Genomic DNA, 25288 nt, shown 5'->3' with positions numbered 1-25288 from the left:
ATACTCCGGTACAGTAGGTGGCGGTATGCACCTAAAAGCAAACGGTTGCGACCCGCCATAAAACCAAAGAAGAAGAAGAATATTAGCTGAGTTGACAGAACAGACGTTCTCGCTCATTCAGCTGGAAACAAGCCTTCAAACACGTTGGAAAAAAGCCTTGAAAGAACACGTTGGTGAGTGTTAGTTTTAGGAGCTACAGTAAAACTGCTTCAAAGCTGAACTGACTTCATTGTTCAACTTTATCAGTTAAAATCAGTGGTGGAAAGAGTACTAATTTATTTACTTGGCTTCGGCCGCACCTCGATTTCATCATACCTGGGTATGTATATATCCATGTGATAACATTTGCTTTTGTCTAAAAAAGGTACACAAGGCTCTGCAACGTTTCGTCCATACATGGGCGAAAAAGACCGGCTGTATAAAAGGGACACAGGCTGACACGTCATACGAAGTCCGGCGTACATTGCTGCTTGTCTGGCTGACATCTCGGAGTGGATGTCGACAAACCACCTGAAGCTCAACCTGGACAAGACCGAGCTGATGTTCATCCCGGGGAAGGGCTGTCCTCACCGAGACATGGCCATCACCATTGAGAACGCTGTGGTGACGTCAACTCGGACTGCGAAGAATCTGGGTGACCCTGGACGATCAACTGTCGTTCTCGGCTAACATCGCATCAGTGACACGGTCCTGCAGATTCCTCCTCTACAACATCAGGAGGATTCGCCCCTTCCTCACGGAGAAGGCAGCCCAGGTGCTCATCCAGGCTCTTGTCATCTCCCGCCTGGACTACTGCAACTCCCTCCTGGCTGGTGCTCCGGCATTTGCCATCAGACCTCTGGAGCTAGTTCAGAAAGCTACGGCTCGTCTGGTGTTCAACCGCCCCAAGTTCTCTCACACAACTATCCTTCTCCGTTCTCTGCACTGGCTCCCCGTAGCGGCTCGCATTCAGTTTAAAACCTTGGTGCTAGCCTATAGGGCAGTGAAAGGAACAGCTCTTTCTTACCTCCGGGTTTTGGTCAATGCCCACACCCCTGCCCGACCACTCAGGTCTGCCACCTCGGGGCGACTGACTCCCTCGCCACTCAACGGTCCTTCTGGTCGATCGACACTGATAAAGTAGGTTTTTTCCCTATCAACCAAATATATAAATATCGATACAGGGCGAAACATCACATCGATATTCATATAAGTATTAGAACATTTTCATAAAAGGCGATAAAGAAAAACCAGACTCAGGACACAGGCAGCCATGGATGTAACGAAATATCTTGTATTCAGACAGAGAGAGAATGGAAGGTTACAGTATCACAGGGGTTAACGCATCATCGGTCGTCGTCTCTCTGCCATTAAACAGAGAAAGCACTGGTCTTTAACAGCGTCCGTTAACATAAACATATGACATCATTGAAGATACATCAAGCGTCCAGCCGTCAGAGGTGTAGTCCTGCTATTGGTGGATAGTGATGAGTACGTCATCGTCAGATGAGGATGATGATGGTAGATGATGATGATGATGAAGATGGTGTGACAGTTTATCTTTGAACAAACAGCGTCGACATGTCTCGAACAACACGTTGGCCTCGGCTCTGACCTGTCACTGGTCAGAGGTAACTTCGTGAAACTGTGAGAAGGGTTATGCATTGGAGGAGAACACCGAGATATGGTGTTCTTAAAACAATAGATAACCACAGAAAGGCCTGTAACTAGTCTGACCTTGCATAGACAGAGAAATAGCAGAATAGTACATGACAGAGTTTAGGCCAATATGACAGCATTATATTAATTTGACATTTAAAGCAGGTCTAGGACATTAGACAAATTATGATTAATCAAAACATTTCTATCAGACACGGTCACAACTTTTTTCTGTTCTGGCCCCACAGTGGTGGAATGAACTTCCCACTGATGTCAGGACAGCAGAGTCACTGCCCATCTTTCGCCGCAGGCTGAAAACCCACCTCTTCAGGAAACACTACCCTTCCTCTTTGCCTGGCCTACTTGTTGTTAACTAGTTGTAGGAACTATTGTTGTATTGTTGTATTGGATCTATTAGCTCGTGCTCATTTGATTTGGCTATTTTATCTCATGTGTTTATGAAAGTAGATAGCTGATATATTGCACTTTTACCTTAGCGCTATAGGTACTGTATACTCTTGGTTGCTTGTTTTTACAGGAAATGCACTTAAGACCTCTGGTGATTAGTAGTTTCGTTCCCTACCTATGTTGAATGCACTTATTGTAAGTCGCTTTGGATAAAAGCGTCTTCTAAATGACTGTAATGTAATGTAATGTAATGTGACGTAGTGCTCTGATCTTATAAAGTACATCAGCTTCTGATGACTGACAATAACAACATGTTGTAACCGTCCACTAGAGGGAGACGCAGCATTTGCTTACTATCAGAAACACACACACTGACACACACTCTGACAACCTGTATGTGGTGTAAAGTAACTACACGCACACACGCACGCGCGCGCGCACACGCACGCACGCACGCACGCACGCACGCACGCACGCACGCACGCACACACACACACACACACACACACACACACACACACACACACACACACTATGCATGTATAATGCTAATAATAATAATAATAATGATACACTAAACTTATAGAACACTTTTCTAGGTACATAAAACAGTGCAAATAATTAAAAACTGTGAAATAAGATAGTTGAAAAAAACTGAATTATGACAGAATAAGGAGGAAGGTTTTGGAGGTTCTGTCACCCCGTCTGTCTGTCTGTCTGTCTGTCTGTCTGTCTGTCTGTCTGTCTGTCTGTCTCTCTCTCTCTCTCTCTCTCTCTCTCTCTCTCTCTCTCTCTCTCTCTCTCTCTCTCTCTCTCTCTCTCTCTCTCTCTCTCTCTCTCTCTCTCTGTCTCTCTCTCTCTCTCTCTCTCTCTGTTCAGTTGAACATGTCTGCCTCTAGTAACAGGTGATGCTTATTAAAAGAAGACATTTGATTGGCTGTTGAGTGGCATTGCGTGACATTAAAGTTTGGGGACTTTCCAGTTCAGCTTTCAAGCCGAACCTCTGATCATGTGACACTTTGATCACATGACCAAACAGCGCACACACACACACACACACACACACACACACACACACACACACACACACACAGCAAACTGCAGAGCTGACAGAAAGTCTCTGCTTCCCTAAAACCTGAAACCTCTGAACCAAGAAATGTTCCATCAAGATGGCTCCCAGTGGTGGAAAAAGTACTCAAATGTTTTACTTAAGTAAAAGTATCAATACTGCAACGTAGTATCTACTCTGTTACAAGTAAAAGTCCGGAATTCAAAACTTACTTGGGTAAAAGTACAAAAGTATTGGCATCAAAATGTACTCAAAGTACCAAGAGTAAAAGTACTAAAATGTTTGAAAATAGCAGATCTACAAGCTCACAACGTGTCGCGGTGTGACGCGTTGTGAGCTTGTAGATCTGCTATTTTCAAATAGTCTAGGTATAAAATAGGGTAAAGTGGTTAATGTATGTTTTATAATATAATATATTTATATCTGCAAAGTAACTAGTATATAGCTTTCAAATAATTGTAGTGGAGTAAAAGTACAATATTTGCCTCTGAGATGTAGTGGAGTAGAAGTTAAAGTATAGACAATTGGAAATATTCCGGTGAAGTAAAAGTACCTCAAAATGGTGTTACTTTACACCACTGATGGCTCCTAGAGTGTGTTGTAGTTTGTGTACATTGTGTAGGTTGTGTAGCACCATTCTCAATGTAACATCAATGAAGTGTTTACACACCCGTCATTGTCTATGATTTGTTTGAACGGTTTTCAAACGTTAAGGGAAATTATGGTATAATAATCAATGGGGAGCATCAGGTCATTAATGAGAAATAAACCTCTTCAGGATGATTAGACCCTCAACTATCGGTCTAATCACCCTGTTAGGGTTTAGTAACAAAACTAGGGGACTCTGAAAGTCTCTGGCCAGTTAAAGTAGCTAAAGGAGTATTTCACCTAAAAAATGACTTGTTTTCTATCAATTACACACCCCATGAAGCATTGAATTCACGGGCTGCATGCAAACAGTTAAAACAAGCGCTGTATGCGTGCCCTATGCCTTACGTGAAGCATAAGGCCATTTCAATTCATTCCCAAGTCACATTGTTTGATAAGGCTGACTTGCCTGGGTGGGGGGGGGGGGGGTAAAGCCAGTGAGCCGTGAGGCATGCATAAAACAGCAAACCATGTGACTTCCATAGGGAATGAATTGAAACGGCCTTATGCTTCACGTAAGGCATAAGGCAGCCATAAAGTGCTTGTTTTAACTGTGTGTATTCGGCCATAGGCCTCCCTCCCTGTGTGCATGTGAGAGGGGGGTAGGGGATTTAGCTGTGGACCCCCTGGCACCCCCTCAAGCTTGCAGTACCACAGTTGACCACTGTAGTGGTCAACCCCCGTGCCCCCGGTCCTGGGGTCGTGTCCTGGATCAGTGAACCTTCTGTGTAAATTAACTTTATAACCTCCCATCATGTCTCATCTGAAAGGTTTTACCTTTATAAACTTCTTTCTTTTATTCTGTCTTTCTGTCTTTCTTTCTTTCTTTCTTTCTTTCTTTCTATCTACTTCCATATATGTCTAACTTATAATATATTTCTCTTAAAAAGTCCAGAGTCGTCTTGCCGGAGACAGATGATGCAACAGTGAATCTTTAATCTGATTGGCTGATTCTCCTAAACTACAGAGGAGCACCTCCTTCCCTGTGTCAGACGACAGAGCTTCTGTCGAAGTAAACATCTGATTATTTTCACTTGTTTATTTGAATCTGTTTATTTTAATCAGTTTATTCGATCAGTTAAATTCAGTTCAGATTCTCTCTGAGGATGAAGATTTCAGCCACCATCTTCCTCCTCCTCTGCTCTGTACTTCATGTCAAAGCTTATGGAGGCAGTAAGTACATGAGATTTATTTTATTATATGATATAATACATTAAATATGTACTGTTTTTATAAACAATATAAATGTACATATACTTACTTTTATATAATGTATTTTACAAAAAAAACACTATAAATAGCTAAAACAGCACATTATACACAACAGCTATTGTATACACTATTAAATACTTTATACTGTATACATTATTCATGTTATAAATGTTCTAGTGACAGTGTGATGAGTCTTTATTTACAGGCAATGTGTTGATAAAAAAAATGCCTTTAGTCATTAACCAATTAAACCCCATATGGTTGACCGTAGTCCCTCAGGGCTCAATGCTAGTGTACTTTCTGTTTTTTGTTATTGTTTCTGTTATTGTGACGCGCTGTGTCGCGTTGTGAGCTTGTCGATCTGCTATTTTCTGCTAAAGCTTTCCCCTCAATACCGATGCTGGGGTTTAAGTGGTTAACACTGTTAGTACTTTATGTTTATATTACTATATAAAATAAACATTTTTGTTCTACTCTCATTACACAAAAGTTATGTTTATGCATACAGGTTAGTTATGTTTATGCATACACTCTTGTAGTATTAATAGTACTTGTAACATGTATGTGTATACATTATACTAAACGTTATACATACTGTACAGTACTACTAAAGTGTAAAGTCTTCACTAACAGTCAACACACACACACACACACACACACACACACACACACACACACACACACACACACACACACACACACACACACACACACACACACACACACACACACACACACACACACACACAGCAGGTTGTTTCAGCAGGTCTGTGTCACATGAAGCTACCTTACATACTTCATATTCATGTTTACAACCGAACATGAAATATATCTGATGTAGTGATGTGTCATTGTCTCTTTGATTTAATGTCATCTTTGTTTTGTTTATAGTTTTACACGAGGAGATTCAAGTCACTGGATGTTCAGACACAGAGGATATCACAGAGGGAGAGGCCATGATTGGACTGGATGGTGAGGTGATGTGGTACGCAGACTTCATCAAAGGGAAGGTGGAGTCTCCTGTTCCTGAATATATAGATCCATTCACTTCTGATTATCCAAATGCTGTGGGTAACCTGCATACCTGCAAATACAACCTGGACATTGTTCGCAAGCTCTTCAAGAACCCACCAGTGAAACAAGGTCCACAAATACTAAGTTTTAACACAACAATGATAATGTGTGTGTGTGTGTGTGTGTGTGTGTGTGTGTGTGTGTGTGTGTGTGTGTGTGTGTGTGTGTGTGTGTGTGTGTGTGTGTGTGTGTGTGTGTGTGTGTGTGTGTGTGTGTGTGTGTGTGTGTGTGTGTGTGTGTGTGTGTGTGTGTGTGTGTGTGTGTGTTCCTGTCCAGATGTGGACCCTGGTTCTGCTGTATGATGTGTGTAACATCTGTGTGTGTTTGTGTATTGTGCCTACAGAACAACCTGACACCATGCTGTACCCCAGAGACCATGTGGAGGTGGGAGTGGACAACGTTCTCATCTGTCATGTGACTGGTTTCTATCCTGCTCCTGTGACCATCACATGGACCAGAAACACCCTCAACCTGACCTCTGACATCACAGACAGCGTGCCGTTCCCCAAAGATGGAACCTTCTACCAGTTCTCCAGACTGAAGTTCACACCAGAGCAGGGAGACATCTACAGCTGTACAGTCACCCACCAATCACTGCCTGGACCTGAGACCAGGATGTGGGGTAAGAACTCTATCCTGATGGATGACACTGTTTATAAATAAATACTGGTTGTAGGTCTAATCAATTGCGTCCAGACTCCAGACTCCAGAGCCATTGTTTTGATCCCGCAACTTGGGGAAAAAAACGTCTTCATAGAAGCACCAGACTCATATCCACGCAGTGATAGTCTGGCCTCTGCTACACGAGGCTACTACAGTACTGTTTATGAATAAACACTGTCCTGATGAATAAACACTGTTCATGACTAAATAATGTCCATCTAACTATATAAATGGCGAGCGACTTCCGCACCCTCGGTGCGACACCCCACAGCTCTGTTATCGAATAAACAACGCACCGCCCGACCACATGTCGCCAACTCACTCGCCACGGCGGCCGCGCTGAATTTACGCCTCGCGTAGGGGACATCTCATTGCTCACTACACCTTTTCCACCGCGCAACATAATTAATTCTACTCACCAAATGTCGGACAAAACGGAAGGGGAGGCAGCTTCGTACCGTTTACCGTGCACACCACCGACACCGCACGGCGACGGGTTTCGCCGAAACAACACCAGCGGCCGCCATTGCACTCTGCCCATGTCCTCCACAACACCACACACACAGCTCCTTTGCTTCAACCCCCCCCCCCTTCTTACGTACCTCCTTTGTTCCACCCAGGCCGTTACTTTCACTTCACTCATGTCTCGATCACAATATGTCCGTCCTTCACGTGCCATGTTCATCCCAAACACAAAAACAAACAGCCACGGCCAGTCGGCCACAGCACAGCACGCTGCCCAGGCTAATGTGGTAAACAAACCTGCCTAGGTTCATGACACCACAGGACTCGACAGTGATGTCATCATTATGCAACCCGGAAGTGCAAATACCAAGGATAGGTCAGTGATGTCAGTCGGGTTGCCAAGTTTGCTGCCAGGTTTTACAAAACAAGCGACAGAAACAAGCAAACCGTGCATGAAAAAAAAAAAGAACTGCCGAAGGGGTCCGCCATGTTCCAGGGGGGTCCCCGGGGGTCCCAACACTCACAGGGGTCGGCGGACCACCAGGGGGTCCGCGGACCACCAAAGTAACAATCACTATTAACATTTTTTCCAATTTTTTTTTTTTTTTTCCTTTTGGACACTTTTACTCCGGCGATTTGGGTACCCCAATATACACGCACCCACGCTGGGCCCCGTGCGCGGCTGGGGTTGAGGGGGGCGTAGCCCCCCGAAACTCTAGTATCCTATATTAAAATTGCCTAGAGGGTTCCACGTCGCTCTGATCCACAACAAACTCGGCACAAACACTGTTCAGGGTTCTGCTATCAAAATAGTCACACCCAAAAAACGAAATAGCACACATATGGGGAAACTACAGCAGTGTTGAACACTTCAAATGACCATAACTCGGTGACCATTGCTCTGATCAGTGAAATATAGGGCTGGATTTTCAGGCCGCATAGCTACCTGAAAATCTAGTAAATACTGTTGATTTATAAACACTGTCCTGAATACTGTCCCAAATTAAATCATGTCCAACAGTACAAATACTGTTTATAAATAAACACTGTCCTGATGAATAAATACTGTCCATAAACTAGAAAAGTGTGCTCCTTGGAGCACAGGTCTCCGCAAGGCCCAGTTGCCTACACAGGGTTCGCAAACCTTAGAAGAATATTTATTACAGTGTGTGTGTGTGTGTGTGTGTGTGTGTGTGTGTGTGTGTGTGTGTGTGTGTGTGTGTGTGTGTGTGTGTGTGTGTGTGTGTGTGTGTGTGTGTGTGTGTGTGTGTGTGTGTGTGTGTGTTCCAGATGTGGTCAGTCAGCATCAGTCCAGTGTGGGGCCAGATGTTTACTGTGCTGTAGGACTGACCGTCGCTCTGCTGGGGGTCGCCATGGGAACCTTCTTCCTCATCAAAGGAAACCAGTGCGACTAAAAGCACATTATGGAACAGCAATTTAACACATGATTTTAACAATAAAAATGAGAAACTCAGTAGATAATGTTCATTAAATCATTTGAAAATCATCATCATCGTCATCATAATTTCTTATTGTCTGATTGTTTTAAAGTGAAGGTAGATATCTCTAGTTGTAGATGGTGAGGGTAGATATCTCTAGTTTACTAGTTCACTATTATTTTTATTTTACCTATTTTTCAGTTATAAAAACTATGCATAATAACAGAATAAGATGTTAAAAATGTGCATGCTTAATTTAATGCTTGCTTAAAAGTAGCTAAAGGGAAATATTATTGCTGCTAGTAATAATAGTTCATGGAATCATTATTGTTCTTGCTGAATAAATCACATGTAATCACTATGTGTGGGCTGTATTGATACAGTACGTCATTCAGAGTAACGCAATGTCATTCAGTGTAACACCAGTAAAAAAAACAGTATTTTATATTAAAATGCAATAACTTGTTTTTTTTACTAAGACAGACCAAAAACAAATATCAAAGGATGATAATAGAGTACAGAAGTCCTGACGTCACTCGTTCATCCCCTAGTTCGTAAAGTAATTTCTCTATGGAGAATAACATTGGGTCATCTTAATCGTCTCATATAAGAATTGTGGTCCAAAAATAAACAAACTGTCTCGGCGATATTGTCAGGGAGGAGGTTCTGTATCGTTTATGATAGTCAGTCACTCATATTTGATACAGTCTGTTTCTGGTGAAAATTGAACTAATTCGGCGGAAGTAACATTATCGTTTTCTCACCGTCAGTTGATGCTTCATATCCATATGTAAATAAATAAATAATTGGATTTCAACATTTAAAAAAATATCTGTGTAATTAGTATTTTAGCCCAGACAGTTATACTATATGACATTTTGACGCTTTAAAGCTGAATAATGAACATCAAATTAAGAGTTTGCAGTAATATGTATGGGTCAAAAGAAGGGTATGAGTTGAGTTATTTAATATTATATTAAATAATTTTAAATATGCCCCGGACAACAAATGTGCACGTCTCGTCTTTGACCCGGGTACACAATATCTGCCTTGTAGTTAAAAGAGACAAGAGTAATGCATTTGTTGTAAAACCTATAGGAGTGCTTCATTTCCCCGATCACAGGAAAAGTAATAATACATCAATTGAACGGTACGGTGAATATTGTAAACAAAACCATGTAGTAGAGATACTGATATACATGCAGTCCAGGTGTTTATTGAATATTTGGTTTGACGTCTGCCTGGTAACAAGTGATGAGGGTGAATAGGGTTTTTTCATTGGTTGTTGTAGAGTAGATAGTTGGAGAAGCGAGTCAGTGTTCATTTCTCTGAAACATCTCAACTCATCAACACTTCAACTAAATTCTGAAACATCTCAACTCATCAACATGACTTCAGATAATCTCTGGCTCTGCGTTACACTGTGCTTCATCTGTTTCTATCGAGCAGGTAAGCGTTATTTCATACATTCAGTCTGGGTTGACATTATAGAGATAATAGAAATAGGAAGATTGGTGACATTTTTACATTTCTATTTCCAGATGGATATCTGCAGTATGATGTTATGCGCTGTGTGTTTAACTCCAGTGAGCTGAAGGACATACAGTACATCAGATCATTTTATTTCAATAAAGACGAGTTCATCAGGTGGGACAGCAGAGTAGGGAAGGTTGTAGGATACACTGAGCTTGGTGTGAAGCAGGCAGAGAGCTGGAATAATAATCCTGGAAGAATCGCTTCACTGAGATCAGAGAGAGAGATAGTCTGCAAACCCAACATTGGGATCGACTACTCCAACGCTCTGGATAAGAGAGGTGAGCTGACCTACCTATCAACACACATCACCTCATAAACTGTACTCTTTACTGATAATAATAATGATGATAATAATAATGATAATAACAATAATACTTATAATAATAATACTTGTCTGTAGGCTACCTGTATTGATTATGACTCATGACTACTCTACAACACCCAATGAAAAAATATGATTCACCCTCATCACTTGTTACCAGGCAGACGTCAAACCTACAAAATTATTAGCAGTTGCTGTTGTTATTAACATTACTGACATATGATCTATATTAATATCAATCATTTAACATTGTAATGACTGTACTAGTAGTGTAGTCTGTACATTAGTCATAATCAGTGTTAGGCAGCTATTTAACAATAATAAATATTACTGTAATATTATTACTTTCCCCGGTGAATAGTAGTCTAACTTATTAACTGCCAAAATGTAATAAAGTTAATTCAAGCAACTTTTAGTTACAAAGTTACCATTAAAGGGGAATACCACTCATTTTTTTGAATACACCTTAGAGCTGTTGTGTGGAAATAAGAAAAAGAAAAAAAAGAAAAAGAAAAAAAAAGCAGTGCTGTAAAGTAACTAAGTACATTTACTCAAGCACTGTACTTAAGTAGACAGTTGTGAGGTATTTTTTACTTTACTGGAGTATTTCCAATTTTCAGTACTTTTGCTATTACTCCACTACATCTCAGAGGCAAATATTGTACTTTTACTCCACTACAATTATTTGAAAACTTTAGTTACTAGTTACTTTGCAGATATAAATTGTTATATTCCATGTGTTACAAAACACACATTAACCACTTTAGCCCTATTTTATTCCTAGGCTATTTGAAAATAGCAGATCTACAAGCTCACAACGTGTCGCGATGCAACGCGTTGTGAGCTTGTAAATCTGCTATTTTCGTTTTGGTACTTTACGTGATGCCAACACTTTTGCACTTTTACTCAAGTACATTTTGAATTTGAAACATTTTGAAGAGTATTTTTACATTGCAGTATTGATACTTTTACTTAAAAGTATCAACACTTGAAAAAAGTACTTTTTCCACGACTGTCTACAAAACCCATAGCTTGTAGATCTGTTCTTTTTAAGCATTCACTCTATTATTAATAATGATAAAATAATAAGGGTACAATGTTAATTACAATAATAATAATAATAATAATAATACATATAATAATAATAATAATAATAATACGGGTAATAATAATAATAATAATAATAATAATAATAATAATAATGTTATTGCAGTGAAGCCTGACGTGAGACTGGCCTCAGCGCTGCCCTCTGGTGGTAGACATTCACACATGCTGGTGTGCAGTGCCTACAAGTTCTATCCTAAACTGATCATCGTCTCCTGGCTGAGAGACGGAAAACCAACCACCTCTGATGTCACTTCCACCAATGAGCTGTCAGACGGTGATTGGTCCTACCAGATCCACTCCTACCTGGAGTACACACCCAGGTACACACCTAAAAAACACCTATACATTCCACTACACACCCAGATGAGTACATCTTACAATAAATGCACACGTATGTCTGTAATCCACGTATTCTCGAGAACCGTTCGACCGACCGACTTCGTATTCGGTGCACGTGTCCCAGACGACCCGAGGGAATGCAGTGCCCGGCGTCGAGTGTCGGTGTCCAGAAGAAAAGTAGAGTAATAAGTAACGAGTTACTTTTGGCAGGGAGTAATATGTAAAGTAATAATATTACTTGTTAAAGAGTAATAGGTAATGTATTACTGTTTATGAGTAACTTTTCCATCACTGCGCATGCACACACACACACACACACACACACACACACACACACACACACACACACACACACACACACACACACACACACACACACAAAATGCTTAGCAAGTGTCATCGGTAGTTGTTACTGTAGGCTTCAAACTTCACAGTAAGCAGAAAAGACTTTGGCCGTGGCCCAAATGAGCCAATTGATTGCCATGGCAATCCCAGCCTACGCTTGATTTTGGCAAATTCCCCCATTTGATACTACTACTAGCAGAGTACTACTACCATGGGCGACCGGGCCTTCTGCTACACAGCCCCATGTCTGTGGAACGCCCTCCCCGACCACATGAGAGAACCACAGTCCACTGACGCTTTAAAAACCTACCCTTTTAACAGAGCATTTTCTTTGGCCTCTGTTTGTATTTTACCTATTTTTTTTGAAAAAATTGACCCTTTAGTTTAGCCTAGTTGGGTCCCTTGAATTAGTTTGGTTGCCTATATGCTGTTTTTATGCCATGCTTTTAAACCTGTAGCACTCTGAGATTCTAAGAATGTAAAGTGCGTTATAATTAAAATGAATTATTATTATTATTATTATTAGTACTACTAGCAGTAGTAGTAGTACTAGCAGTAGTAGAAGTATTATTAGCTGCTATACAAACATTACAACATTACAACTGAAAACATACACTAATAAGTCATGTAATGTATATCATGTAGAATACTATCAAAAATGTGTGTGTGTGTGTGTGTGTGTGTGTGTGTGTGTGTGTGTGTGTGTGTGTGTGTGTGTGTGTGTGTGTGTGTGTGTGTGTGTGTGTGTGTGTGTGTGTGTGTGTGTGTGTGTGTGTGTGTGTGTGTGTGTGTGTGTTACAGATCAGGAGAGAAGATCTCATGCATGGTGGAACACCCCGACCTGACTGAGCCCCTAGTGGTCGACTGGGGTATGTGACTCTACTGTAATTATTGTAATCCACTGCCCTACAAAGACAGTACAGTAACGTTTTAGGACACACTGACTTATTGATTATTCAGTCTCGGCGGTCAGATCAGCCTATATGATTTTGGGGGATAAACAATGACCTCAAGGGTTATGCTGTAAGTGTGGAAAATCATGAAAAAATCATAGATTTCATAGACTTATTTGACAACACTATCAATGTGTAGTGTTGTGTTTGATTCATGTCAATGTGTATGTTCAGACAGTTAAACCACTTAAAATAGCCGATCTACAAGCTCACAACGCTTCGCAGCGCGAGGCGTTGTGAGCTTGTAGATCTGCTATTTTCGGCCAATGTTCCCCTCAGACTAGGGATGCTAGGGTTCAAGTGGTTAATGTAAAAAAGAATCCTATCACACAAAGAGTTTGTGGCCCCCCCTGCAGTGACTTTGAGGACCCCCTAGGGATCCCGGACCACCTGTTGAAGACCCCTGCTTTAAAGCCCTTTTTATCAGTTTAACTCTTTGGGCCATATTTTTGCCGGTGCCTTACCTATTATCCCTAAACTCCCTAAACATTTTCAAATAGTTCAACTGTAGCCCATCTACATGGACACGTTGTGAGCTTGTAGATCGTCTATTTGAACTATTTGAAAATGGTTTTAAAAATAGAAAAAAAAATGTCAAAGAAGTTTAGGGTTAATAGGTAAGGCACCAGCAAAAATAGAGCCCTTTGTGTAGTTACTGCACTTTGTCTTTGTAGTACAGTAAGTGTACTCTACTGTAGTGTATTTTAATAAGCAAGAGAAAATCAATGAGGAGCAGGTCATTATTGAGAAATAAGCCCTGACAAGGTGATTAGACCCTGACACGGTCTATTCACCCTGAAGGGCTTTATCTCTCAATGATGCTCCTCATTGATTATTCCTCTTATTGTGGCTCGTATAAATATTATATTATATTGTATTGTATCGTAGGCTATTGTATTTAATTGTATTGGGTTGTAATGTTTGTTTATTATATTATCAGATGACTCCATGCCAGAGTCAGTCAGGAACAAGATGGCCATTGGAACATCTGGTCTGGTTGTGGGCTTGACTCTGGGTCTGTCTGGATTCATCTACTACCAATGGAAGAGGAGGAGGGGTAATTACCATATTTAATTAACATATTTAATTATCATGTTTAATTCACTAAATGTCTGAACCTGCGGTTCCTCTCATGCTGAGCAGGAGGTTGCAATAGTAACCATTAGTAAACCAGGTTTCACGTAACAAACTGTGTTTCAGGTGTCTGTCATGACAGACTCCTGTTTGATGTTGTATTCCTTCACAACCACTTGTAAACATATGAGAAACACAGGTTTGCAGCTGAACTTTTTTTTTTTTTTTTTTACCAATTTCCAATTATGGTTGAATGTCCGATCTTAGACGTCAACCTTAATTTTATTGGACAACATTTGTAACCACAGCAGTAAACGGTTTCAGCTTGGCTACAGGTGGTAGGCCCACTTAACGATGTAGTTTATAAATTAAGCAAATAGAGAATGTTAACTGTCATTTATGAATAGACTGTTTAGTGTTTACACAACCAGCTCACTGCTGAGGACTGTGGGAGACAGGGCTGTGTCAGAGGGGCTACCCAGTGAGCCATAGTTGCATGTCTATTAGACCTCTGTCTAAAACTGGGTTATAATTGGTCTAAAAGTGAAAGTTTTTTCAATGTCTATTCTTAGACGTTGATTAGCTGTTTTTTAAGCGTCTATATTTAGACCGTTTATATTATAGATGTCATTTCAAGGGCTATAATATAGACGGTCTATAAATAGACGCTTGAAAAACAGCTAATCAATGTCTAGGCTAAGAATAGACGTTGAAAACACTTTCACTTTTAGACCAATTATAACCCAGTTTTAGCCAAGCCCTTAGACGTATTTTAGACGTCTAATAGCCCCAAAAATGCTCAGTGGGTAGATCACACATGGGCAACTGGCGGCCCAGGGGCCACATGCAGCCCCCACTTAATGCGGCCCGCAGGTTAATATCAGAATAGTGATATATTATTGATTTCAGCTGTTATGATTCCAAACATGCAAACACGACCCGCTTTAATTTCTTCAGTCTATATTAGCTTAATGACTAGTATAACAATTCTATTGTCTTTTTTATGTCCAATGTATTTGTATTTAAGTTCATAAAGTAAGTATAAATGCATTTGAAATTAAATAAAAAATATTACTTTTCAGGTTTCCAAAAAAAAAGACGATTCCAATTCAAAAATAGCAAAATTAGCAGATCTACAAGCTCAAAACACGTCGCACACGTTTTGAGCTTGTAGATCGGCTATTTTTGCTACTTTTGTGTGACATAGAATGACAAAAAAAAGTTGAAATATGGAGATAAGAGGTGGCTGCCCTCTGACAGTATATGCAATGTGGCCCCCTGGAGTGAGTGTGTAAATATAGTTACCCTCTACATCATCAAAGTTGCATCACCCCTGGGCTAGATAAATAAATGGCAGTTTTTTCTTTATTTTCTTTGTTTCTCTTTTTCTCAAAATCATCCTGATTGGACCTCTTCGCAGGCCATATGTGGCCCACGGGCCACCAGTTTGACACCCTTGGTTTGACTAAAGTGATTCATACTGTTTTAGAACCTAGACTGGTATAAACTAGGCTTACTGGTTAGTTTTAAAGGTCAGTATTTCACCTCTTTTAACGTTCTCTCTTCTTTGTTTCTATCAGGACGCATTGCTGTGCCCACAAACTGAAGGTGAGAATCTATACCAACTATACACTTTATAAAACTATAGTACACATTTCACTGGCGTCAGTTCAGCAAAAGCTAAGGTATGGCAGCATGCACGCGACCTCATGCACGCGCGCGCGTAGCGCGTGTGCATGAGGTCACCCCGCGCTTTTGTGCGGTTCTGGGCGGGTTGGGTTAATTTTTTTTCAGTTTTTGGTTACTTTATTTCGGTTTTAGGGTTAGGATTCGGGTTAGGTTAGGGTTATGTTATTTAATTCTTATTTTTGCCTGATTTTCCCGATTTATTATCAAAAAAGTACTTCTTTTTTTTTCTTCCCTGGAGCCAGGGTATGGCAGCTGCAATAGCCTGCCATACCCAATTGACGCCCCTGACACATTTTATAAAACGAGTACACACATCTTAAAACTAGTACACACACTTATAACAGTTATAAGTGTACCTCTCAAAATACTTCAAAAACGTAAAAGTCCACAATCATCATAACACCAGAGGTAGCTCCACTGATCATGTTCAACCCAGATTTGGCACAAACAAGGGAATGAACTCGTTCTCATGCTATGCAACAAAAATGTGGAATGCCCTACCAAAAGGAGTAAAGGAGTGTAAAACCCTACTCACTTTCAAAACGGCTCTAAAGATACACCTTCAAGAGACTGCGATTTCAAACTGGCCCCTGTCAAAGTCCCCCGCCCCCCAGGGACGTCACAGGCTCTCAGAAGGTGGGGGGGATGGACTTTCGTTTCGGTGGACTATGCCCCTGACTTTACACTTTGGCTATTTTTGAAAAATCGTGAAAAAAAACATTTGTAACTGTCAAATGTAAACAAATTTTGTATTTTCAAAATGTTGCGTTTTTTTGGGCGGATTTTGTTAGTTTTTTTTCGTGTTTTGGTTACTTTATTTCGGTTTTAGGGTTAGGGTTAGGTTATTTGATTCCTATTATTTCCTGATTTTACCGATTTATTATTTTTTTTAAAAGTTTTTTTTTTCTTTTTTCCAAAAAAGTGGGTGGTATGAAATCACGGATCTGTGAGAGTGAGGGTGTCGCGTCGTACGCACAGTGAATGGCCGTGACGCCCCTGCCGCCCCCCCCCCCCCCCGCCTGAACTGTTTATTGTACATATTTCTTATTTCTTGCTTTTCATACAGTAACCTGTAAGCTGACTGTATGACGTTCTGCATAGTAGTGTATATCTGTCTGTTTTTTTAAATGTCATCATGATGTGAGTGCACAGGGATCTAATTTTAAATAAACCGCTGTGCTTTTATGAGCGATCCAGTTTAGAGGACCTTGTATTGTAAAGTGTACTGCATTTTTCAATTCATCTCAACTATAAATGGAATTAAACCAGATCAATCATATTTACATGGTCAAATAAATCTTCTGGTTATGTCTACGGTTATGTTGACTGTGATATAGATTAATAAAACTCAGATTGATAAAAAAAAAAAAGAAAAGTTGCAGGACTTGTTGTAACAGTCAGACTATTGACTTAATGTGGTTGAGATTAATATGAATAGAATAGAATAGAACTTTATTGTCACATCACATGAATTACAAGTAAAACAGTGGGTGAAAAACATTGTAGTGCAGCTTAAAACAACAACAGCAGTTGAGAGTGCAAAAAGTGCAAAAAACTTTAAGATCGTTTAAACTTAAAAACATACCGATACACTCATATTAATAAATAGATCAGAAAAAACAATAATTAAGTCCAGTGTGTCCAGAGTGTACAGCCAGTCCTTCACTACTGCTTATTTAGCAGTCTCACTACCGTGGGGAAAAAGCTATTTAGCGTCCTGTTGGTGGTACTTGGGATGCTAAGAAATCGTTTTCCAGGGCGGGGGTTTCTGCAGGCCTTGAAGAGTTTATGGCTGGGGTGGTAAGTGTCTTTGATAATCCGAGCCGCTTTGGCAGTGCATCTGTTTTCGTAGAGTTGTTGGAGGGATGGCAGTTCACCTCCTATGATGCGCTGGGCCGCTTTCACCACCCTCTGCAAGGCCCCCCTGTCGAGTGCGGTGCAACTGCCATACCAAGCAGTACAGCAGTACAATAGCACGCTCTCGACCGTGCTGTTGTAGAAGGACCTGAGGATGGTGGGGCTGACACTGAACTTTTTCAACTGCCGGAGGCAGTGGAGGCGTTGTTGGGCCTTCTTTGTCACGTTTGTGGTGTGTGTTGACCATTTAAGGTCTTGAGTTATGTGTACCCCGAGAAACTTAAATTCACTGACCCTCTCCACCGCTACTCCATTGATGTAAATAGGGGCGTGCTCTCTCCTTGGTACCCTGTAGTCCACAATCAACTCCTTGGTCTTCTTAACATTGAGGGTGAGATTATCCTCCTGGCATCGTAGAGCCAGTAGTCTGATCTCCTCTCTATATGCAGTATCATCGTCGTTGACAATCATGCCCATGACTGTCGTGTCGTCCGCATACTTGACCATGATGTTGGAGCTGAGCTTGGTCTCGCAGTCGTGGGTATAGAGGGAATAGAGGAGGGGGCTTAGCACACAGCCTTGGGGGGCTCCAGTGCTGAGGGTCAGGGGGTCAGATGTTATGTCACCCATTCTCACAACTTGGCAGCGGTTTGTCAGGAAGTTCAGTATCCAGGTGCACAGTGCCGGATGCACGCCCAGCACTTTGAGCTTTGCATCGAGCCTGGCAGGAACTATGGTGTTAAAGGCTGAACTATAGTCCACAAACAACATCTTACACACCTGCTGCCCTTGTTCTTCACGTCCAGATGTTGGAGGGCGGAGTGGAGAGCCAGTGCAATTGCGTCGTCGGTCGATCTATTCTGCCGGTATGCAAATTGCCAGGGGTCCAGAGTAGGGGGCAGCATCGCACAGATGTAGTCTCTCACTAACTTTTCAAAGCATTTGCATGCAATGGAGGTTAGAGCGACAGGTCTCCAGTCATTCAGGCCTACCACCTTGGACTGCTTTGGGACCGGGACAATGGTGGACATCTTGAAGCTGGCAGGGACCACTCCTTGGAAAAGGGAGAGGTTAAAGATGTCCGTGTAGACATCTGCTAGCTGGTCCGCACAGGCCTTGAGGACACGGCCTGGTATATTGTCCGGGCCTGAGGCCTTGTGGATATTCAGCCCTTTAAAGGCTCTCCGTACATCATGGACAGAGATAGACAGCGGGCAGGCGTCCCTGGATGGGGACGGTGCAGGTTGTGCTGTGTTTGTGGCCTGCTCAAACCGGGTGAAAAAGATGTTCAGCTCATTCGGGAGAGAGGCCGAGGGGTTCCCTATGTGACTGGTTCCTCCCCTGTAGTTTGTAATGTTCTGTAGGCCTTGCCACGTACTCCTCACATCACCACTGTTAAATTGGTCCTCCAGTTTGGCCGCATACTCCTTCTTGGCCTTTCGGATGGTCCTCTGGAGGTCGGCCCGTGTGGTTCCGATGTCCCCAGCCCGAAAGGCTGCGTTGCGGGCCTGAAGTGCCTGATGGACCTCGCCGTTCAGCCAGGGGTGCTGGTTAGGGTACACCCTGACGAGCTTCCTCTGGACAGTGTCATCTATGCAGTCTATGATGTGACTGTTGACTGCATCTGTATACACACTGACATTGTCCTCAGAAGCCCGCCTGTGCACCCCCCAGTCAGTGTGATGGAACCGGGCCTGGAGTTCGACGAGGGACTGCTCTGTCCAGACTCTAACTTCCCGTGCTGTGACAGGTGTTTTCTTCAGCCTGTGCCTGTAGGCGGGCAGCAGCTGGATGGCCATGTGGTCTGACTTTCCAGACTGACTCTCCAAAGGTGGTCGGAGCAGTGCCTTATAGCCTTTCTGGACAGTGCTGTAACAGTGGTCCAGGGTATTTTCTCCTCTTGTGGCCACTGTGATGTGCTGGTGGTAATGTGGGAGAACTTTTTTCAAGTTGGCCTTGTTAAAGTCTCCTGCCACTACAATGGCCGCATTTGGATGTGCAGACTCCTGAGACCTTATAAAACCTGATAGTTCTTTTAGGGCTATATCAGTCTTAGCTGCAGGATGAATGTAGACAGCACATAAAATTACAGCACTGAACTCCCTGGAGAGCCAGAAGGGACGGCATTTAACAAAGAGACATTCCAGGTCCACAGAGCAGTGTGACGTCACTGTGTGTGTGTCTACACACCAGGCGTTGTTGGTGTAGATACAAACTCCTCCCCCGCTCTGTTTACCTTTCGGGTCCGATGTGATGCGGTCAGTGCGGTGGACAGAGAAGCCCTGTAGAGCGATATAGCTGTCAGTGTGTTTATTTCCCAGCCACGTTTCAGTGAAGATGAGGGCACTAGTGTTCCTCGTTTCCTCCTGGAACTTAATGCGTCCGCGTAGCTCAGAGAGCTTGTTGTCCAGTGACTGGGCATTGGCCAGGAGGATCGTCGGTAGGGCGAATATTTAACCAATCAGTTTAAATGCCCATTCAGTCTAATTGTAACTCCCATCCGACGCATGTAAGACTCAGGTTCCTTGTACTGGTGTTTATTCATTTGAAAACATCGTAGAACTGACAATACATACAGAAAAGACAAAAAAACAAAACATCAACTTGGGCATTCTGACATTCACAAATATATACATGACTTTCACAACAATTACTGACCACTTTGCCTGCTTGCACACGAATGGGGGTGGGGGTCGACTTGGATTCTTCAGTCTTTCTGCAAAACCTTTGCTTTTCTCTTCTTTATTCGTTTATTTCACTTTACTTTCTTCTAATTTACTTTAATTTCTTTCTTTCTGTTAAACTCTCCTTCCCTCCTCCTGCTCTCTCACAGTGGAATGAGTGCTGCTGCCCTCTTCTCCAGCACAACAGGTGACACAAACATACTTGATTACAAAAAACACACAGCTGTAACAAGTGTCAACTAATTGGAAACTTACAACACATAGAACACACAAGAGCGCCCCCCAAGAGACATGTCACTAGAAGGACAAATACACAAAAATAAACAATGACCTGATGCCAGCAGTAACACTAATTCTGATTGGTTCATTGATTCTGTGTCATTCTAACTGAATGATTGTGTTTCCACAGATGCAGGCAGTCATCTGTGGGCCCTCTGCTGGAGAGAGGAGGAACTACATGTCTGACCAGTCAGCTGTTAAATACTAATTATAATAATTAATTGTGATAAAATAATAATAAAATAATTATTATTAATAAGGATAATAATAATAATAATAATAATAATAATAATAATACTATTAACAATAATTATAATTATAATAATGCATTAAACAGTTGATACATGTGTCATTTAAACAAAAAGCTGAGGCTAAAGGTCATTAGGTGAGCCTATACATCAAATTAAATTATATTTTATATTTTTATAAATATTTTGTATTTTCATAAATATTTTATAGTTGCGAATCATGCTGAGAGAGACCAGCTACTGAGAGTCTTAACAGGAACAGGCACATACATGCACACATAGACATCAAAGTGGTGGGTGAGCCTATGCTGCCATTTTACCCGTCTGTGAAAGTGTCCTCTCTCTCCAGAACATGAATGCAACCTTTTCTATGGTGAAAGAAATGCAAACGGCCTTCCATGCCATGGCATAGGCCTACCTGAAGGCAGCGTTCGAGAGAATTGCCGAAAACAGACGATCTCCAAGCAACGCGTTGTGAGCTTGGAGATCGCCTTTTTTCACCAAAAGTGCCCTTTTAGAAATCGCAGCCCCTCTAACGTTCTGGGAGGATGTCTTTCCCAGGTGTTTCGCCCCAGGCAGGCGGACAGGGTTTTGAGGTTAAGTTTAGGCATAGTTTGTGAGGTTAAGGTTAGGTTTAGGGTTAGGCATTATTTATGTGAGGTTAGGGCTAGGTTTTACCCATTTAGACCTGAGGCCGATTCTAAAAACGCATTCAAATATTTATTCAAAAATTACAACAAATGTATGTTGCAATATACTGTACATAGCAACAGGAACCCCTAAAGGGGTTCACGTCCTGAAAGGTATAGTTACAAATAGGGGGTCCCGTCCAATTAGGGTAAGGGTTAAGGTAAGGGTTAGGGTTAGGCATAGTGTTTGTGAGGTTAGGGTTAAGGTTAGTTAAGGTTAGGTTTAGGCATAGTTTTAGTGAAGTAACATGTTAGGGTTTAAGCGCAATCAAGACGAAACACCAAGGAAAAGGAAGTACAGGAAGTACCGCCCAACAAAGCTACGTTGATGCTTACAGATCCGCTCACATTCCCTGGCCATGAAACCCATGCTGTGCCGTTTCCAGGGGGTCCCCAGAAAATGCAGCATTACAATCAGTTCAACCACGTTAACCCTATGTTATACTTAGGCTACTCAAAATGTTTGAAATATCTTGAAACATTAAAAAAAATGGAATAATTATTATATGATTTTAATTGGTTTTAGCTCAAATCTCTTATGAGGAACCCTGGTACAAAATGTTTTCAGATGGGGGTCCATGGACATTTTCATGTCCATTTCCTCCCGGTGGGGGCTCCTCAATGGCAGGTGAGCCAGTTGGAAATAATTCATTAGCATAATGACTAAATTGGGGAGAAAAAGGTGTAAACAATAATTGGCTATTAAAAAAAAGAGAGGAAAAACGTCAGTGACAAGAACACTTGTATCGTGTTATACGTTATATTATACAACAGGTAGTTCCAACCAAGCATTCTGATTGGTTGAAATATATGCTCTCTGGCCGTTCTCAAATTAAACTAATCAAAATATAAAACTCTCAGCAGTAGAGCAGAGCTAAGCGGCTAGGCTAGCCGTTTGCATGGGAAGTTCACAGACGTATAGTAGCACAATCTGTCATTAAAACATTTAGAATTTCTATCGAATACATTAATTACAATGAGATTGGGCTAACAGTTACGTTTTGTTTCTCTGTGTGTTCAGTTTGGTAAAAGTTGTCCAGCGCTGACGGGACTGTGTAGGTTGTTATTTTGAGAGTGAAATGCACCGCAATATCAATACGTTTTTATATGTTTTATTGTGATGGTAACTGTTATGTATAATCGCAATCTTACCGTGATTATTGTCACTTCAGTGATGCTTGCAGAACTCGGCTCCGCCCCGTTCCTGACGGCATCACTGTCGTGCCAATAATCACGGAAAAGCCCCTCAAGTGAAATATTCCTTAATTGAAACAGAGGATTAATTAATCACACAAAATGTATTAATCAGACACAATGTAACTTCTTAACGTTACGGTCAACCACGTCTAAATGCTTAGTGGAAATAATTCATTCATGTTTGTGGAAAAAGCCCATAATTCAGTTCATAATAATCATTTGTATCATTATAATATTTAATCATTTGCATAATTATTAAATGTAATCATACGTTTTTTTTTTACCACTTGAACCCTAGTGTGCAGTGGTTCCCAAACTGTGGTCCGGGGCCCACAGGTGGGCCCTGAGGATATTGCAAAGGGTCGTTACAGACGGGGGGCGGGTGACGCGGGCGTTCTCGCTCGGATCAGGAGGGATCGCGCCGTGATCATTATTGTTTAGTCCTCCTGCGCCTGGGGGAGAAAAAAGCTGACCGCGATCCAGCTCTTGCCGCCCGTGGGCGGGCACGTGCACAAACGAGAATGCGAGAATTTCACGGGACCGCGCCCGCCTGCCTCTCCGCCCCTCAACTTCTCCGCGCGTCCCGAATAAATAATATGCCCGCCTCTCATTGAAGATGAACAGGCTCTATGCACAGCAGCCATATTGGAAAGTTGGGCCTCTTCCTTACTTCCTTCAAAGGTGTTACCAATGATACTAATGAAGGCTCTGTTCCATTTAGTGTAACTCAGTGGTTCTCAAACCTTTTCATTTCAAGGACGCCCATAACTCTGAGAGTGTACAAATGGAACCAAATGGACCCTTACAGGTCCATTTGGTTCCATTTGTACACTCTCAGAGTTACACACCCCCAAGGGGCCATTTGGAACCCTCCTCAAGGAACCATGAGGGTCCCTGGACCACACTTTGAGACCCACTGGTGTAATGCCAGTGAGCCAACATGCACAACATCAGCACCCTGACTCTGTTTGACCAGAATGGAACAGAGCCTTCATTAGTATCATTGGTAACACCTGTAAGTAAGGAAGAGGCCCAAATCATTCCCAATATGGCCGCTGTGCATAGAGCCTGTTACATACTGTAGGCACGTCAGCCGCTCCCCGTCTGAAACCACCTTTAGTGTTCCTATTCTGGGTGGGAGAACATTTGGCCAAAAAATAAAAAAATAAAAACATTTGCTACAAGCTAACAACACGTCGTATTTGTGAACATGTTGTGAGCTTGTAGATCTGCTACTTTCGCCTGGGCATTCTGGCGTGTAGACAGAGATATATGTAGCTAAAGGATCTACTCTAGTACAGAGCCCTGGGGAATCCCCGGTCCACTACGCAAAGGGTTTTATAAGTGGTTCAGTTTGAACATGGTGTGAGTTTGATTTAAACTGCTTTGTTTGATTTGAGTCTATTACGTATCGTTTCGGAACACACACACACAGTATCTTTGCTCAATAAAGCAGTGTGCAATTATTCATCTCTTACGGTCATATGTTGTTGGACAGTGTGTGTGTGTGTGTGTGTGTGTGTGTGTGTGTGTGTTTGAGAGAGAAGTCAGAGCAGGACATTAAACCATTATCATTACAACTAGTTTGTAGCTTGTGTTGCAGATTAAACTTCTTCATAGATTTCATAGATAGTTTCATAGACTTGACAGATCTATCATCAGTGTTGTGTTAATGGTTTTGTTTGTTTGTTTGTTTACACTTTAGCTTTTCTATGAATATGTTGGATTCATGTTCATGTGTATTTTCAGACATTTAACCACTTAAACCCTCAATACTTATTGTAAACTTGACCTATGACTCTGTACTTGGTCTGCTCTAAAACCAATTTTCAAAGTACTCCAGCATTGAACTAGGAGACCTGGGATTTGAACATGGATCAGGCTCACTCTTGTATTGTTGTAGTACTACATTTAAAGGTATATTGTAGATGTTTTAAAGTAAAACATTTCAGTGCTGGAAACCAGGTTCAAATCCAGGGCAGAAGAGGAAAGTTACATGGTGCAGCTTTGCAAAAGAAAAGAAACACTGAGCAAAATGAGGTGACAAACGACACCCAGGTGGGACCTGACTCTTTTATTGAACATACAGAACTGTTAAAAACATGTATAAAATTAATAAAATTGGTCCCGTTTCATAAACAAGGCACGAATTGTCAGTGTGTTCACAACATCATCAGTCTCCGTGTTTGTCTATTAGTAGTGTCATGCACTAGGGTTACATGGCAAAAGAAGGGAGTCCACACATGATGCAAACATTTGAATTTATATTTATTTAAGAAATAAAGCAATAAACAAAATGAATGGAATGAGGTGTGAATAAGTCAGTAGTCAGTATGTATGCAGTGTGTGAATG

General features: G+C 41.6%; 2 protein-coding genes across 2 annotated transcripts; both read left to right on the top strand.

Moving 5' to 3' along the window:
• The first annotated feature begins 4773 nt into the window (after positions 1-4773).
• Positions 4774-8684, top strand: LOC311038756 (H-2 class II histocompatibility antigen, A-U alpha chain-like). The gene is made up of 4 exons (XM_084048348.1): positions 4774-4936; positions 5867-6118; positions 6393-6671; positions 8468-8684. The coding sequence occupies exons 1-4, from the start codon at positions 4870-4872 to the stop codon at positions 8590-8592; spliced, it is 723 nt and encodes a 240-aa protein (XP_083904474.1). The 5' UTR covers positions 4774-4869; the 3' UTR covers positions 8593-8684.
• Positions 8685-9958: 1274 nt separating this feature from the next.
• Positions 9959-23691, top strand: LOC311038636 (H-2 class II histocompatibility antigen, E-S beta chain-like). The gene is made up of 8 exons (XM_084048208.1): positions 9959-10065; positions 10158-10430; positions 11688-11901; positions 13067-13134; positions 14159-14275; positions 15873-15900; positions 20672-20709; positions 20932-23691. The coding sequence occupies exons 1-6, from the start codon at positions 10005-10007 to the stop codon at positions 15896-15898; spliced, it is 759 nt and encodes a 252-aa protein (XP_083904334.1). The 5' UTR covers positions 9959-10004; the 3' UTR covers positions 15899-15900; positions 20672-20709; positions 20932-23691.
• The last annotated feature ends 1597 nt before the right edge of the window (positions 23692-25288 follow it).

Source organism: Gymnoscopelus microlampas (assembly GCF_963454915.1).
Source record: "Gymnoscopelus microlampas genome assembly, chromosome: 22".
Taxonomy (NCBI): Eukaryota; Metazoa; Chordata; class Actinopteri; order Myctophiformes; family Myctophidae; genus Gymnoscopelus; species Gymnoscopelus microlampas.
The sequence above is the reverse complement of the archived record's forward strand: the minus strand, read 5'-3'. Positions and strand labels throughout refer to the sequence as shown.